The 16,836-nt window shown below is 40.9% G+C and overlaps 1 protein-coding gene across 3 annotated transcripts in view; it reads right to left on the bottom strand.

The window, feature by feature from the left end:
• NBAS (NBAS subunit of NRZ tethering complex) overlaps positions 1 to 16,836 on the bottom strand; it is a 190,357-nt gene that overhangs the window by 50,678 nt on the left and 122,843 nt on the right. For all 3 annotated transcript variants that reach the window (XM_086744896.1, XM_086744898.1, XM_086744897.1), the window contains 3 exons: positions 16,050 to 16,384; positions 4,388 to 4,606; positions 3,940 to 4,142 (listed from right to left, as the gene is read on the bottom strand). In XM_086744896.1, the coding sequence (XP_086601022.1) occupies positions 3,940 to 4,142; positions 4,388 to 4,606; positions 16,050 to 16,384 (757 nt within the window). The remainder of the gene's footprint in view (positions 1 to 3,939; positions 4,143 to 4,387; positions 4,607 to 16,049; positions 16,385 to 16,836) is intronic.

The raw sequence follows: 16,836 nt of genomic DNA, 5'->3' as shown, positions 1-16,836 counted from the left end.
TGGGGCCTCCACCACCTTTCTGGGCAACCTGTTCCAATGTTCTACAACTCGCATTGTAAAAAATTTTTTCCTAATATCCAGTCTAAATCTACCCCCCTCTATTTTAAAACCATTACCCCTTGTCCTATCGCAACAGGCCCTACTGAACATATCACAGAGGATATTATTTCAAGTATTTCCTATTTTATTTTTTGCTAGATTTTCACTTCCTGCTCTCTACCACTGTACTAGGCAAACTTTCCATAGGTCACTATCTGTTCATTTATCATGAGTGATATGAAATGATCTTCCACTTCCCCCCAAAGAAGCTGAGGGGGACAAAGACTTCTGCTGATCACATTAGGTCACATCACATACCAAATGAATTTATCTGAAGCTTCCAACTAACTGTCCCATCTTTGCCACTACAGTTTGCTCTGCTGGACAGATAAGCACTCCCTTCTTTACCGGAAAGTGCTGCACAGAAGTTATTGGTCATGGTCTCTGCCCCAGAACTTTAAATGAACTTGCAGACATTCCAGCCTTGCAATGTATATAAAGAACAAATAATTCAGTTCACAGAAAAATGCTGATAAGAAGCAGAGTAGAAAGGAGAATGTTGATAGGTTTCTCATACTCTGCAGGTTAATGAGACTCATTACAGTTGAAATAACTGAACTTTGTGAGCTTTATATCCAGATGCATCACACTCCTATATTCCAGTCAGAAACAGCAGGACAGTGATTATCTAAAGCCAAATTATTCTTCACCCCTGACAAAAAAAAAAAAAGACAATATTACTTATATCGCTGCGCAAAAGCTCTGCCATCATTGAGGATGCTATGAACACTCTTAAACTGAGCGACAAGAGAAATCAATTTTCTGCTAAAGAGGACTGCAGACACTTTGACAGGCTGCCTTCTCTTCATCTGCAGAGCTTCAATCTGCCGTAGTGTACACATACATGCTGAAAAAAATAGATTACTTTCCATGCTAGACTTGTTTCTCTATTTCTGGTATGTGCATTCAGATCATCCTGCCCACATAATTTTTCTGCATGCAGAAAAACAAGATAAATTCTTCAAGTTTTATCTATCTAAACTGGTCTTAGAAGTGATAAACAGTGTCTAGCAGCCATCTAACAGAATACTCTTTCATACTTGTTGCATGTATGTCTTTGGAACAGAAATACTTCAGAAGAGAGTTTTGTATGAATACTTAAATGAGAAGTACCTGTTCATTTATCATGGATGACATAAAATTATCGACCCCTCTCCAAAAAAAAAAAAAAGGGGGGGGGGGAGGGGATATTTCTACTGAAACCATCAGGTCAGAGATACAGTGGTATTTAATTTGGAATATTTAGTACATCAAAGACCTAGCCAGGAAGAGGCAACAGGTAGCACTCAGCAACATTAAATCCAAGAGAGCTTCCTCAAATGAAAAAAAAATCCTTGCTGAATTAATTTCACCTGACTGCAGAAAAAAAAAAAAAGAAACAAGCCAGAAGGAATACTTTTATGCTGCTCTGAAGGAGAAAGAGCATCATGGACAGAAGGATTCTTGAGTTCATTGATATTCTGTCAACAATGATGTCAAAAAACCCAAAAACCAAAAAAAAACCTCAGGCTCTCTTCATCCTGGGAACACAAATACTGACAGAGATGTAGATGTAAAATCCCAGAACTTCATTCTCCACTTGCTGTCTTGAGAATTTCACATCTCAGCTCTAGTCCAACAGCAACTGGACTGAGTGTGCTCTTTGGTTAAGTTGTTCTGACAGAGAACATGAAGACCGACACAGATTCCATCACACTAAAGCATGGGTCAGAACACTGCTAATTCCTTGGTAGGAAAGAGGACAGATTGCTTTAACTGGCTACAAAAATTCGTGGATTTCTCCATATCCTAAGCCTTGTTAAAGAACAACAGCACCTTCCAGACTCACTCAATTCTAACAAACATTTTCAATGTACATTTGCCTCATGGATTGTCATCTGAGGCCCCAAACCACATCATCTATCACTTCACCACCATAAAAGATATCTTCAGCTTCGCTGTGGCAGGAAAAAGTTTGAACCTTAAAGGTCACGCTGATGTCTCATATTACATGTCAAAAGAATTTTATAATCACTACAGCTACAGAAGCAGTCAAATTTCTTACCAAATCTTAACAGAGAGTGGTCAGAACTAAGTATCAAACAAAATCAAGGAAAAGCACTTTATTTCACTGAAGGCTTTTCGAACAGTGTGCCTAGCTTTCCCTCACCTGTGTCCAAATCCTCATCACCTCTGTAAACATGTCCATAAGCAGGTACTTTTAATGGTTCTATTTTCTCAGAGATTACTACATTCTCCCAAATACCAGACGAACTACAACAGTTTCAGCCTCAAACCTGTGAAGAAAAGCCATGTCCTTTCTGAACTCTAAGACATGAAGTGCAGAGGCTGCAGCTAGCCAAACACTGAGGACTTCAGCGCATGACTGTTCTCTCCTCCCTTGTCAAGACATGACTAGTACTGAAGAAATGCACCATGACTACAGTTGTTTTAGACTGTTTCTCACAAGCGTTGCAATTACAATTTGGAAGCAAGACTAAAAAGAATATATTCAACTAAAAGATTGTTGTATTGACATTAACGCAAACTTTAAGCTCACTGTTAACAAGATTAAGATTGTCAGCATCAACTATATTTCATGTTCCTTTGTATCATCCAGGTCTTGTCCAGATCTCAACAGCATTATTCAGTGATCTGTAAGGATAAACTGTGTGGAAGCCAGTTATTTTGCATTTTCGGTTCTCCTAGCCTATTTCTCCATAACTTTAAAATAAGAGATGACTCCGCTTGCTGGAGTTGCATGAACAGGTTGGTTATTTGGTTTGCATCACACCAGACTCCGCTTGCTGGAGTTGCATGAACAGGTTGGTTATTTGGTTTGCATCACACCACGGCAAAGACAACTACTGAGGTTTGGAGCTGTGAATCCCAGAAAAAGATGTAGATGAAGCCTTGCTTCTGGTACAGCGTGTGGGATTGCTCACAGATGGCACTAATAACAGCAAGAAACAGTAACAGCGACAACACTGAAAGAGTAAAACAATCCCCTTTGTCATATTAGAAACCTGTTTCCCTCCAACAAGTTACCAGGTCAGGGGGTTTTTAGGGTACCATTGTTGCTTTTAACTGTTGTAGGAAGCATAAAGTACTCACACTTGCTATTTAATTTGGAAGGTATATTGTGACACAAAGGGAGAAGAGCAAAAGCAGTATTCTTTATGAAAACAAAGAAGAAAAACATATAGCCTATATTTTAATGACAGACAGATACATTTTTCAAAACCTTGCAAATAAAAATCAAACAAACCCGAAAAACAGCTCCGAGGAGTACCCCAGCAAGTTATTCCAAAGATGGAAACTGCATTTCTTCCTGTAGAACTACCTGTTCTGGCAACAGTCACTGCTAGGCCTCTACTGCCCAAACACCTGCATGAGGTACCCACCGTTTCCAACAAACATGCCTTTTGACTCTGTTTAAGAGCGAAGAATTATGTGCAATTGTGAATTTGCCAGAAATTGACAAATGCACACACACATAATGGAACAATATTGTAAAGCCAACGTTTTTAACTGAAAAGCATCCTCCAATGAATACAATAGGTTCTGTGACTTGCATTGTTCAGATTGCTCAGGCTTCTCAGACTCAGAAAAATCTAACTGTCTTATCTGAACATGAAATTATAGGTAAACAGAAGCATAAATAATCCAAGAACTCACTTCCTGTTACTGCCCAATTTTCTGCAAAAGCCAGACATTCGAAGTAAACAAGTACTCAATACAAAAAAAAAAAAAAGCCAAAAAAACCCCAAACAATCCACCCCAACCCAAGTAACCAAAAAAACCCTTCCAAAAACCCTGAAGAAAGATTTTTGTTTGTCTTAATTGTGGCAGTGTACTTACCTTAATATACAAACAATTTTTTTAATAGCACATTGGACAATATCCTTTGGAGAAAGACCTAGATCTCCAACAGCGACATCTAACAACTGTTGTATCATTTCCAGGGGCTGGCCATCTATACACATAGCTACTGCTTGATCATGGATTTTTTCCTTCTCTGACCTTGACAAATCATATAATAAGCCATACTTCTGTAGTGTATCCTGTGAACAGATAATTTTTTAACACAAATTAGTGTACTTTTTATTTACAGGGCTGTATTTTTGAGTCTTTCTATCAAGATTTAACATATACTATGGAAAAGAAAAGATTAGTGGAAATCAATTTTCGAAAACCAGGTCAACAAAAACAAAGGTACAAAACATTCATAAAATACAATAGAAGACTGATGTCCATCACTGCTAATCATGGTAACAATCAAAAGAAGCATCTGATCAGTAATCATTACCTGTTCACTGTTTTTCAAGTAAGTGATAAAACTATGAGTGAGTGTTTCCAGATGAGCAAGAGATTGCTGCAAGTGATTCAAAGCTTCTTCATAAGCAACAGATGGATTTTCAGCATCTTCCATGTCATTCTCAGAAGTTTTCTTTCTTGATTTCTCAGAAAGATGTTTGACTGCCTTAACAGCCTTCTTAGTCACTTCTATCCTGGCTTCAACCGGCAGCTGAAAAAGATTACACGGTATTTAATCATTCATCATCTATACACTACAGTAGTAGTGTATAGATGATGAATCTATATTTGTATCACAGCAGCTCCTACAGGTCAGGTGCCTCACTGCTCTACAGCACAGCACAAAACTAAATTAAGTATTTTATGAGAAACAACTTTATTTCTTATTAGACATTTATTTAAAAAGGATCAGCATTCCATTACATTATTTTCTTGCCCTTCTTTTTATTGATGTTGAATCTGGCTCATTTTAAATCATATGAAATTTATTTTCCGTAATAATATTCATGATTTTTGTAGACTACTACCTTATAATCTTTGGTTTTTAATTCTGCACTGAGAGATGTCTGGGAATCGTTTTACAAGAATAACTGAAAATCTCAAATGCTGAAAATTAACTTAAGGTTAGTTTTGTCAGGTTTAGGTCACTGTTTAAAATACATCTCTAAGACCACAATCATAAGCAAAAAAAAAAAAAACCAGTAGGAAGTCCACAACTTTTAAATCAACCTATTTAAAGCACAAGTTACACAAAACAGTTACTATTCTGAAAGACCTGCATAACTAGCTGCATCTAGCCATTAAACTGAACCAAGGAAGTATGGGGGGGTGGGTTTCCCCATTATACTTCTCATATAGTTTGAATTTTTAAATGAAGTCATACATACACGTAGTGAAGTTTTCCCCTATCCCTCCATCTAGCATGAAGGGGTCATTCCAATGTGTCAGAATGGAATTCAGGACTTTAGAATGGAGTCTGTGCAACAATCACAGATTCCCAAGCTTCCAGAAACCAAGAGTATGTTGTAAAAGGATATAGATAGATACTCTTTATATAGACAGTACTTGGAGAAACTTTTAACTCAGGAAAGATATAGCTTCAGCTGTAAGTACAAAACAAAGTCAGAAAAAATATTTTTAAAGTTCATGTATAATTTGTTAGTTTATAACTTCACACAGTTTTAAGGATGCTTGAAATACACTTTCTAATGCTTGGGGTCTCCTATGTCTAAACCTACAGCATTAGGTACTTTTAACACCAGATGTTTTAGTTAACTGGAATACTGGACAAAGACATACAAACAATTTTAATTTTCCAGCTGAAATACAGAGTAAATAGAAAATAAAGCTAGAATCTACGTGACACATGGAATAGGAAAGATGCTGAATTACCACAGATAAAGGAAAATTGAACTGCTATAGCATTGTAAATAAAGTCAAATTGATAATTACATCATTAATTAAACTTATCTACTTGTAAAGTCATTGACAGCTTGATAAGGATTAGTTAGCAAAAAGTTTTACAGTTTATATAACTCCCCTCTCCACCCCACACCCTCCCCCCCCCAAAAAAAAAAAAAAACAAACCAGCATACACTGAAAGATGTAGGGTTTACTCCTGTTTTTGTCGTGCTGTTGTTGCGAACCACAGTAATGGTCTGCTACTTTTAATGATAAAAGCAAAACTAGTGGACATTATTGTAAGAGCTAAGAAAACTTGGCAGTATTAACAGGGTAAACACAAAGGGTATTTTACCATTCAGTTCCAAATGCAACTCAGTTCCACTCCCATCAAAAGTAATTAAGTATGATTTTGTAATTTTGAACAAGGTCTCGATATCAGGTTTTACTATAAGCAAGGAAAAAGTGATACTCTTCCCGTCACATTAAAATTTCATGACCACAGATGGATTTTGAAATCCATTTTGTAAACATGACAGAAGATGAAAACAGCTACATATTTCTTTTTGCCCTTCTACTGCACATTGTAATGTTCAAAATGCAATTGAGAGATATGCAAAAGGCAAACACTTTAAGTATTTCATCTAACTTATATCCTACAGATCAGTGTGAATATAGTGCCAGTTTAGAAGTCATGATGCTATAAGCATATGCAGAATAAAGCATTTAAAAAAAAATCCAAACAAACAAGTTCTTCCCAAGACTATTTTAATCTTGAATTCACATTTGCATAGTGCCAAAATGCAGCACTAGGAACATATCATTTCTCTGGTTATTTTATCCTAAAACATGAATGGTTATAATCCATACTTCTAGTCAGCTATATAATGAGATCTGGTATCATATCCACTGATAAAAAAAAAGAGTAGCTTAGGGGCTAGTTTAATCTTTGTATGTGAAGTGAAGTTTTATTTTTAAAAAGCTTTTACAGTTTAGAAATATTTTTAATCCTATAGGCTACAATATGTAATGAAAAATCCTAAAAATCTGTTTTCTTTCATTTTCAAATCAAGGAACGTCACATACTATTTCAGCTCAACAGATTTCACTCCTCAGGGTAAAAACTCACCTCAGAAGTCCATTTCCTTCAGAATCTGTAAGTATTTCTTAATAAAGTATTGTACAAGTAACATTCACCTGCATACAAAGATGCTGACCCTGCCACTCTTATTGCCAGTGATCAGCATGCAATGGAGATTATGGAAACAACTCCCCTCCTTTTAATGCCACAAGAACCTGGAATCCCAGCAACAATGAAACACAGAATAGTTGAGGCTGGAAGTGACCTCTGGAGGGCATCTGGTCCAAAACCCCTACTCAAACAGGTCCACCTAGAGCCAGTTGCCTAAGACCATGTCCAGGTGGCTTTTGAATATCTCCAACGTGGGAGATTCCACAGCATCTCTGCGCAACCTGTGCCAGTGACTGGTCACTCTCATAATGAAAAAAAAAGTTTCCTGATGTTCACATGGAATAGTTTGGTCCAGTTCCCGTCTCTGCCACTAAATCCCAGCTTTACATATTCCACCAACCAAATATCATGTAGCCACAAGCCAACTAGATATACTAGAACGCAAACTATATTAGTAATTCAGAGGTAGGTAAACTGTTATGGAATAACACAAGCTAGTTCCCAGTTCCTACAGGGGTGAGAGAAAAAGAGGAGCAAAAGCAAGAAAGAGCTTGTGGATCAAGAAAAAGGTAGTTTAATATATGAAGGAGGGAGGCAAAAAAAAAAAAATGAACAAACCAAAACTAAGCAATGCAAAGGCAATCACTCACCACCTCCCACAAGCAGACCAATGTCCAATTTCCAAGCAACAATCATCTTGGAAGACACCCTCCAACCTAGTTTCTTACTGTTGAATATGACATTATATGACATTATATGGCATAGAACACACCTTCGGCCAGCCCAGATTAGCTGTCCTGGCTGTCTCCCCTCCCTGTGCACTGTCTACCTGCAGCCTACTCAGGGCTGGACTGTTGAGAAAACATTGACACTGTGCGAGAGTGCCCAGCAACAGCCAAAACACTGGTGTGTTACCAAGATTTTTAGTCACAAATCACTTTTAGTCACAGGCCCATAGAGGCTGCTATGAACAAAGTTAACTCTGTCCCTGACAGACCCAGTACAGTTCATCTGGAGATCAGTGTAAAAGTTCTAACGCATGCAAAGAACCAGCTAAAGAAAAGGCACTAGTCATGAAGTTTTCGATCATGCAGCCTTGAAGCAGATTCAATTAAAATATCTATATTAATGGCAAGGCACAAGAAGTATCTAAAGTTGGTCTATATTCAAGGAGCACCTCCTCCAAGCTCAGCAGAGGTGCATCCCGACGAAGAACAAGTCGGGCAGAAAGGCCAGGAGGCCGGCGTGGATGAGCAAGGAGCTCCTGGACCAACTGAAAGTGAAAAAGGAAGCCTATAGAGGGTGGAAGTGGGGACAGGTAGCCTGGGAGGACTACAAAGAGGCTGCACGAATGGCCAGGGATAAGGTAAGGAAGGCCAAAGCCCTGGCAGAACTGAATCTGGCCAGGGATATAAAATGCAACAAGAAGAGCTTTTATAGGTACGTAGGGGACAAAAGAAAGTGCAGGGAAAATGTAGGCCCCCTCCAGAAGGGAACTGGTGTCCTGGTTACCCAGGACATGGAGAAGGCTGAAGTTCTCAATTACTTTTTTGCCTCAGTCTTCACCGACAAGAGTTCCTGTCCCACCACCCAAGCTGCAGAAGGTGCAAGCAGGGACTGCGAGAATGAAGAACTGCCCATTGTACTCGAAGAGCAGGTTCGGGATCATCTAAGGAACCTGAAGGTGCACAAGGCCATGGGACCTGATGAGATCCATCCGCGGGTCCTGAGGGAACTGGCGGATGAAGTTGCCAAGCCACTGGCTATCGTATTTGAGAAGTCGTGGCGGTCTGGTGAGGTCCCCGATGACTGGAAGAGAGGGAACATAACCCCAATTTTTAAAAAGGGGAATAAGGAAGACCCAGGTAACTACAGGCCGGTCAGCCTCACCTCTGTGCCTGGCAAGGTCATGGAGCAGATTCTCCTGGAAACCATGCTAAGGCACATAGAGAGCAAGGAGGTGGTTGGTGACAGCCAACATGGCTTCACCAAGGGCAGATCGTGCCTGACCAATTTGGTGGCCTTCTATGACGGGGTGACGGCATCGGTGGACAAGGGACGAGCAACAGACATCATCTACCTGGACTTGTGCAAAGCTTTTGACACTGTCCCGCACGACATCCTTCTCTCTAAACTAGAGAGACATGGGTTTGATGGACAGACCACTCGGTGGATAAGGAGTTGGCTGGATGGCCGCACTCAGAGAGTGGTGGTCAATGGCTCGGTATCCATGTGGAGACCGGTCACGAGTGGAGTCCCTCAGGGGTCCGTGCTGGACCCGGCCCTGTTCAACATCTGTGTCAGCGACATGGACAGTGGGATAGAGTGCACCCTCAGCAAGTTTGCCGGTGACACCAAGTTGTGTGGTGCTGTCGACACGCTGGAAGGGAGGGATGCCATCCAGAGGGACCTTGACAGGCTGGAGAGGTGGGCCCGTGCCAACCTCATGAAGTTCAGCCAGGTCAAGTGCAAGGTCCTGCACCTGGGTCATGGCAATCCCAGGCACAAAGACAGGCTGGGCAGAGAATGGATTGAAAGCAGCCCTGAGGAGAAGGACTTGGGAGTGCTTGTGAACGAGAAGCTCAACATGAGCAGGCAATGCGCCCTTGCGGCCCAGAAGGCCAGCCGCATCCTGGGCTGCATCAAGAGAAGCGTGGCCAGCAGGTCGAGGGAGGTGATTCTCCCCCTCTACTCTGCCCTGGTGAGACCCCACCTGGAGTACTGTGTCCAGTTCTGGAGCCCCCAGCACAAGAAGGACATGGACCAGTTGGAGAAGGTCCAGAGGAGGGCCACGGAGATGATAAAAGGGCTGGAGCACCTCTCTTATGAGGACAGGCTGAGAGAGTTGGGGCTGTTCAGGCTGGAGAAGAGGAGGCTCCGGGGAGACCTGATAGCGGTCTTCCAGTACCTCAAGGGGGCCTACAAGAAAGATGGGGAAAGGCTGTTTAGTAGGGCCTGTTATGATAGGACAAGAGGTAATGGTTTTAAAATAGCGGGGGGTAGATTTAGATTGGAAATTAGGAAAAAATTTTTTACGATGCGAGTTATAGAACACTGGAACAGGTTGCCCAGAGAGGTCCCATCCCTGGAAACGTTCAAGGCCAGGCTGGATGAGGCTCTGAGCAACCTGATCTAGTTGGGGATGTCCCTGCTCCTTGCAGGGGGGCTGGACTAGATGACCTTTGAAGGTCCCTTCCAACCCTAACCATTCTATGATTCTATGATTCTAAAAATGTACTGATATTAGAAAAAGAGGTATTGTCAATACCAATGAAGAAAAAAAGGTCACACAAGACAAATCAACTAAAGTACAGTGATAAAAAGTGATAAGAAGCAGCCAAGTAATTCAAAAGGTAACATCTGAATGCAGTCACACTATGTAAGAACACTGTTAACACATTTCTTGTATATCTTCAGGCCATGCCATGCCCTGTCTTTTTCCTTAGCACTTTATACAGTGAAGTTGAGCCTGGAAAGAAGGGAGAGGTGGAGATAAGGTGTTTCTAAGATTTTGTTTTTATTTCTCATTATCCTACTCTGATTTTATTATTAATAAACTTTCCCCCCCCCCTCCCAATTTGAGTCTGGTTTGCCTGTGATGGTAATTGGCAAGTGACCTCTCCCTGCCCTTATCTCAACCTACGAACCTTTCCCTATATTTTCTCTCCCCTGACCAGTTGAGGAGGGCAGCAATAGAGCAGGTTTAGTGGGCACTTAGCATCCAGCCAGGGTCAACCCATCACATAGCAACAAAGGAATGAAAATATCCCCAAATTACCTAAAATGCTTCATACAGATGACACAAAGGGGAATAAATGGGACATCATCAATATTAAGAAGTTGATATGATCATTACTGTAAATAAGAATCTATGAAGTCAGCATTATTTAAAAGCAAAGCTGCTGGAAGAAAAGGTGACAGACTCAAAATGCATGCAAAAATATAAGCATTAGTTCCACTAATATTTGGAATATCTCCCTTTTAGAGAGAAATCTGTTCCATACGCATAAATAGCCTATGCTTACCACTACAGAGGTGGACTGAATTATTATTCAGTCAGAAAAATTAGAATAGTTATTCTAAATTAAAAGCATTTCTGAGTGAAGTGTCACAAGCAGAAACCCTCTCACTGCTTGCAGCAGTCAGCTGCTGTAGTCAAAGGATCGATACTTAAGTCCTTCAGTGTGTGAGGAAGGTACTGATGAAGAGTAAAGGACTTTGCCCGTTTCATGTACCACCAACACAACAGGAGTATTGCGTTAATCTCTACGTTCTTCAACTGAAGACAGATGCTGATATACCGGAGCCAAAGAAGAGCTGTGATAATTATCTAAGTGGTGGAAAAAAAAAACAAAACAAAACACCCCCCTGGCCCCGCAAAAAAAAACCCCAAAACAACCTACAGAAAAACCCACTACACACATGCACACAAAAAAAAAAAAAAAAAAAAAAAGAGCAGAAAACTTCCGAAGGTCAGCCCATTCAGTTTATCTAAGTCAAGCACAAGTGGCCTGTGCTCAATGTCTGACTGTGGAAGCAAACTTAGATGGCTGCCTCTTTAGTACAGCAGACAAAAGATCTATGGGTGGAATTTCAGAACTAGACAAGCTCAGTTTAGCAAAACAAAATAAAGGTATTTTAAAAAAAATAAACAGTTAATAACCAGCCACTAGAGCAATCAAGGATTACTGTGGATTCACAAGTCACCCTTAACCCCTCAAAGTAAAACATCTCCTACAGGATATGCTGCAGATCAAAAAACTTTAAATTTTGGGAAACAGTCTGATCTGTCTCATAGAGATTATCCAGTACAGAAACCATGTCACCTTGGGTCTATGATTTGCTGAAGTCCCTCTATGATGTATCTCTACTCACACAGTTCCCACCACCCAATGTCACCATTCTCTGAACTCTTAAGGTTGGGGAACTCAATCTCATCTTCCAGGTGGTAAATAATTTCTACTGATTTTAAGAAACATGTGAGAAAAAAAATCTTTGAGGTCTTAGAGATAAGAGCACCTAAAACCTAGTCACACCCTAAACTACAAGTCAGCATAACAGCATTAACTGCCCTTTCACAAGCGCAAACTCCACACCCATTTCTCCAATTTAGATGTTCTCTCAACTCCTTTGCACAGTCAAGCACTGCTCATTCACCCACTTTTCCATTCAGTTACTGCTGGCTCAACTCATAAGAAAGTTAAAAAGAAGAGCTAGTAGAAGGGGATAGGTGAAGAAGAGGGCCCCTGTCAAAGCCCAGCACATTTCTGTCTTTTTCAGTAAGAACAACAAGTCGCAGAAATCAGCACTAAATCCCTGTTTCCTTTTGCACGATTACACATTCTGCTCCTAAGTTCTCTCTCATACCAAGGGAAACACAAGTAGAAGATGTTTCCTACTGCTTTCCTCACCTCTTACTTGCCTGTCCTTACTACTGTTGATATACTGAAACCTGCTTCCAAAGTTCCCACGTGGTGACAACAGCCACGGTACCCTTAAAGTTCAACTCATGTAGCCTACACCACTACGCAGCGTAACTTCCATTAATCCTCATCACTTGAGGCTCCTTTTGATCATTTCTGACCAAGAGGGGCTTTTAGATGGAGGTGCTGCTCCACAATGATGACAGAGTGCATTTCATCACCTCCCTGGACTTCTCTCTCTCTGCTTTCCTTCCCTCCCCTTTTGAAACTTTGAGGGGGCAGGAGGGGAGTGAGGTCTGTGTGTGCAGCAGTGGGGGTTTTTTGTTTTTTTGGTTTTTTTGTTTATTTTGTTTTGCAAAGGGGCAAGGAGACAATTCACCTCTCAGCACTCCTAAAAAACCTACTTACACTATCTCACTTTAAGCTTCCTCTCAAGGTCCACTTAAAAGAACTCCACACATTTTCTGTATGTGAGAAAAACTCAGCTGTCTCAGTGACAGAAGAGATTATTTCATGGTAATGACCATAGTTTTTTTGCAGTCCTTTATGTATATTCAATATCAGCACTTCCATGAAAGACAGAAGTGTGCATCTGTTATGGGAATGAAAAACTGACATAATGAAGTACTTGGCCATAGCACTGGGCTGGGAAGAAAGTGCTGAATTAGAGATTAAGAGTGGCCGTATGACCACTGCAGCCTCAAAACAGGATAAAATTTTAAGTAGAAGGTGCAAGCCAAAAGGCAGCTTTGTCGAAGTCAGAGGAAACAGACAAAGCTTTGAGAAATAAGTTTTCAGGTTCCACAATAATAATTTTAATTGTACACTTTCATTTGAAAATTGGAAGGGATCCTGAGGCAAAACTAGTTGCAAGCTGCTTAAACAGCTGTTTCATTCTCAAACCCAGTGCAGAGGACACACTACATCTAAATCCACTGATTTGACCGACCGTTTCAAATATTTCTTGAGCTAACAGATTTCTGCTACCAAGTTCTGCTTGGTGATCAACCACATTAATCCTGCCATGAATATTTCCTTCCTCCTACTCCTTCTCATCCTAAGAGAGCAGAGGAGCTGTATTAGAATCCTGAACAGAAATAAACAAAGGAAAACAAACAATGTGTTTCAAAACAGACACACAGTGCCTCTCTCTGCATCATTCACTTGAAATAAATGACAAATAATTTTGGAATGTCCAAGACACATTAACAGCAAGTTTCAAGCAGCCACTAGCAGCCATCATACGTGAAGACATTATTTACTTCTCATTAGAAAACAGTCATCCCCTGGCTACCTCAGTAGAGGGTCAGGTCTGCCGACGGCAACTGAGATCTCGGCATGAGTGTTAGTCTTTCCTGATAAGCATGAAACACTCAGTAAAATTGTGATAAATAAGATCAAAACACCTAAACAAGACAGTAGTTCTGCTGAGAACAGGTCTCATGGACAGAGAGACAACTGATGGACTAGTGATAAAACGTGTTGGTCTAGTATGACAGACAGATCAAAACATACATTTGGTGCCGACAAAGTTTTTCATTTTCCCAAGATTTCTCTGAATAGTAATTTTATTCTTCCCACCAAATTCTGTATAGATAAAAGTTAGACAGGTGTGGTAGTTCAGCCCCAATTGGGACCAGACTACGCAGTCTCTCTCTCACTGCCCCCACCCTCCAAGAGAATAGGGAGAGATAATATAAGGAAAAACGGCTCGAGGTTTGAGATAAGGACAGGGAGAAATCCTTAAAGTTACCATTACGGGCAAAACAGACTCGACTTGGGGAAAACTATTCGTTTATTACTACAAACAGCTGGATAATGAGACAGAGAACAAGATAACCTCCCCCCACCCCTCCCTCTTCCCAAGCTTAACATTATCGCTACTACCCTCCCCCCCACCCCGAGCGGCACAGGGCAGGGAAGAGGGAATGGGGGTTGCAGTCAGTTCATCATGCGTTGTTTTACACCGCTGCTTCACAGTCGAGTGAAGAACTCCTCACATTCCTCCCCTGCTCCGTTGTGGGGTCCCACCCACAGGCCACAGTCCCTCATGAAACTGCTCTGGCGTGGGTCATCTCTTCCACGGGGTGCAGTCCCTCTAGAACAGCTGCCCCAGCGGCCCCTCCACGAGCCACAGCCTCCTTCAGGCCTCCGCCTGCCCCGGTGTGGGGTCCTCCACGGGCTGCAGGTGAATCTCTGCTCCTCCGTGGACCTCCATGGGCTGCAGGGGGACAACCTGCTCCACCATGGTCATCACCACAGGCTGCAGGGGAATCTTGGCCAGGAGCCGCATTACTCCTCCCCCTCCTTCTTCACTGACCTTGGCGTCTGCAGCCATTCCTCTCACAAGAAAAGTTCTTCACAACAGCCTGACAGATGCCTCTCAGAATCTCTTCACATCATCCAGCTCATCTCCTCTCCACTTCTTGCAGCTGGGCTGGGCCGAGATGGGCCCAGTCGGCCGCCTGGTGAGAGGCCAGGGGGTGAGGCCTGCAAGGCCACGAGGCCTGAGCCTCCCCCTCTGCGCCTCTCCCCCTGCTCAGCTTCTTCACATCTTCTCCTTCTTTTTTTTTCTGTTTTCCCCTTCTTAAATATGTTATCGCAGAGGCGTTATCATGGGACATTCTGCTACCAATTGGCTCGGCCTTGGCCAGCAGCAGGTCTGCCCTAGGCCCGGCCGAGTCCACTCAACAACGGGGAGCAACTTCTAGCAGTTTCCTACAGAAGATACCACCTTAGCCCCCTCTCACTAAACAAAACCAGAACAACAGGTTCTAATAAATTTATACTAATATCATGGGAACACTAAAACGATATCCAAAGAGGGAACAAATTGAAATTCACCTCATTGAATGTGATGAATAAACGCCTCTAGAAAACAAGCACAATCCAGAATAGAGAAGATAAAGACAAAAATCCCCACAAAATACCTCCTCTTTATCATCTTTTCATTTCAGATAAAGTTAGTGAAGACATCTCAAGATCTTTTAATAAGAGAATATCTAAGAAATCTCATTTCTTTTTGGTGCTTGGCAGTAAAGACACATAAGAAAGCACAGGTAAAACTTTATGTTAGAAATATCCTTATAAGTTGGTTTCACTGGGCAAAAAGAAACTGCAGATCTGGTAATATATGCTACAGACGTGAAAGCACATTCTTTCAACAACAAGCTTTCAGCCATATGGAGATTATGACAGAGTTTATCATTTATATTATTACAGTGCCTAGAAACCATATGCATTGGCCTAGAAAGCTTCTCTGTGGAGCATCCTATTGAGAATGCAAAAGGCTGGTACTAAATACAAGCCTGCGGCACAATGGATTTTAGGATGAGCACAAGTAAAACAAATAAATACATAAGAATAATATCTTATTCTCTGCTGAACCAAAATACAAGGACTTTGGGGATCCATCAAAAACTCTCTTATCCACAGAGCTAACTCCTCTAACTGAATAAAAATACTTTTTTTATACTGGCAGTCATAAAAAGAAGAGGTAGGCAGAGAAAGGCAGGTTTATGGATTTATCTTTAAAAACTGTAAAATGAAAAAAGTAAAATTTGCTGAGACTTTCTCCTTGATACTATATTCAACTGCGCCTTACCTGAGGCCTGAAATTCTTTCAATATAACTCTTACCTTTGTGATAGCTTTTGAAGAAAAGGTAATTTCATCAATAAAAGTGACAATATCATCCGGAACAAGTCTATCGAAGTACTTTGAACACATATCGTATGCATGTAGCCACTCATCCGTGGTTTCTGGTATTTTTTTAATGAGATGGTGATCGCCATTCCAAAAAAGCTTTTGTAACCAGATAGCATAAATAGAGCTTGGTGACAGCATGCTGCCATCTTTTTTAGGAATTTTGGGTGCCAGTTTGGAAATAGATAAGATATTTTGACTTGTAAGGACGGGCTCCAGTGTTTCCAGAGGGTTTTCATTTTCATCTGTTAGCTTTTTGTAATTAAGAGCTATTGACAGAAGAAGAAAGAGTCAAACAAAATAAAAGTTATTCATAGATAAATCTACTCAAACTCTACATTTCTGTGTAAACCAGTCAGCACTAAACCAGTATCTGCAGAACTAGAAAGACTCTACTCCATCTCCTTTTACAGTCATACATACTGACAGACTGGGGAAGAAGATAGGTTTGTATACAGGTAACACTGGATTTTATGTCTTCATGCATGTGAGATCTGTCAATTCCTGGAAGATATTTTAACATTGCATATCGATACAAACTAAAAAAGCAGATTCTCAAAGAAACAATAATATATTTATAGAGTATATAGAATCGTACTGCTATTTTTTTTCATATAAAGCCTAGAAAATGTCACGCACCTCAAGATATAAGTCTTATTAATTAAAAAAGATGAGTTCTGATCATGTAACAATGGGTACTTACTACCTATCTCAGCAAAAA

Source organism: Chlamydotis macqueenii, chromosome 3, assembly GCF_036417535.1.
Source record: "Chlamydotis macqueenii isolate bChlMac1 chromosome 3, bChlMac1.mat, whole genome shotgun sequence".
In the NCBI taxonomy this organism is placed as follows: Eukaryota; Metazoa; Chordata; class Aves; order Otidiformes; family Otididae; genus Chlamydotis; species Chlamydotis macqueenii.
This window is presented reverse-complemented; position numbering and strand designations above follow the sequence as displayed.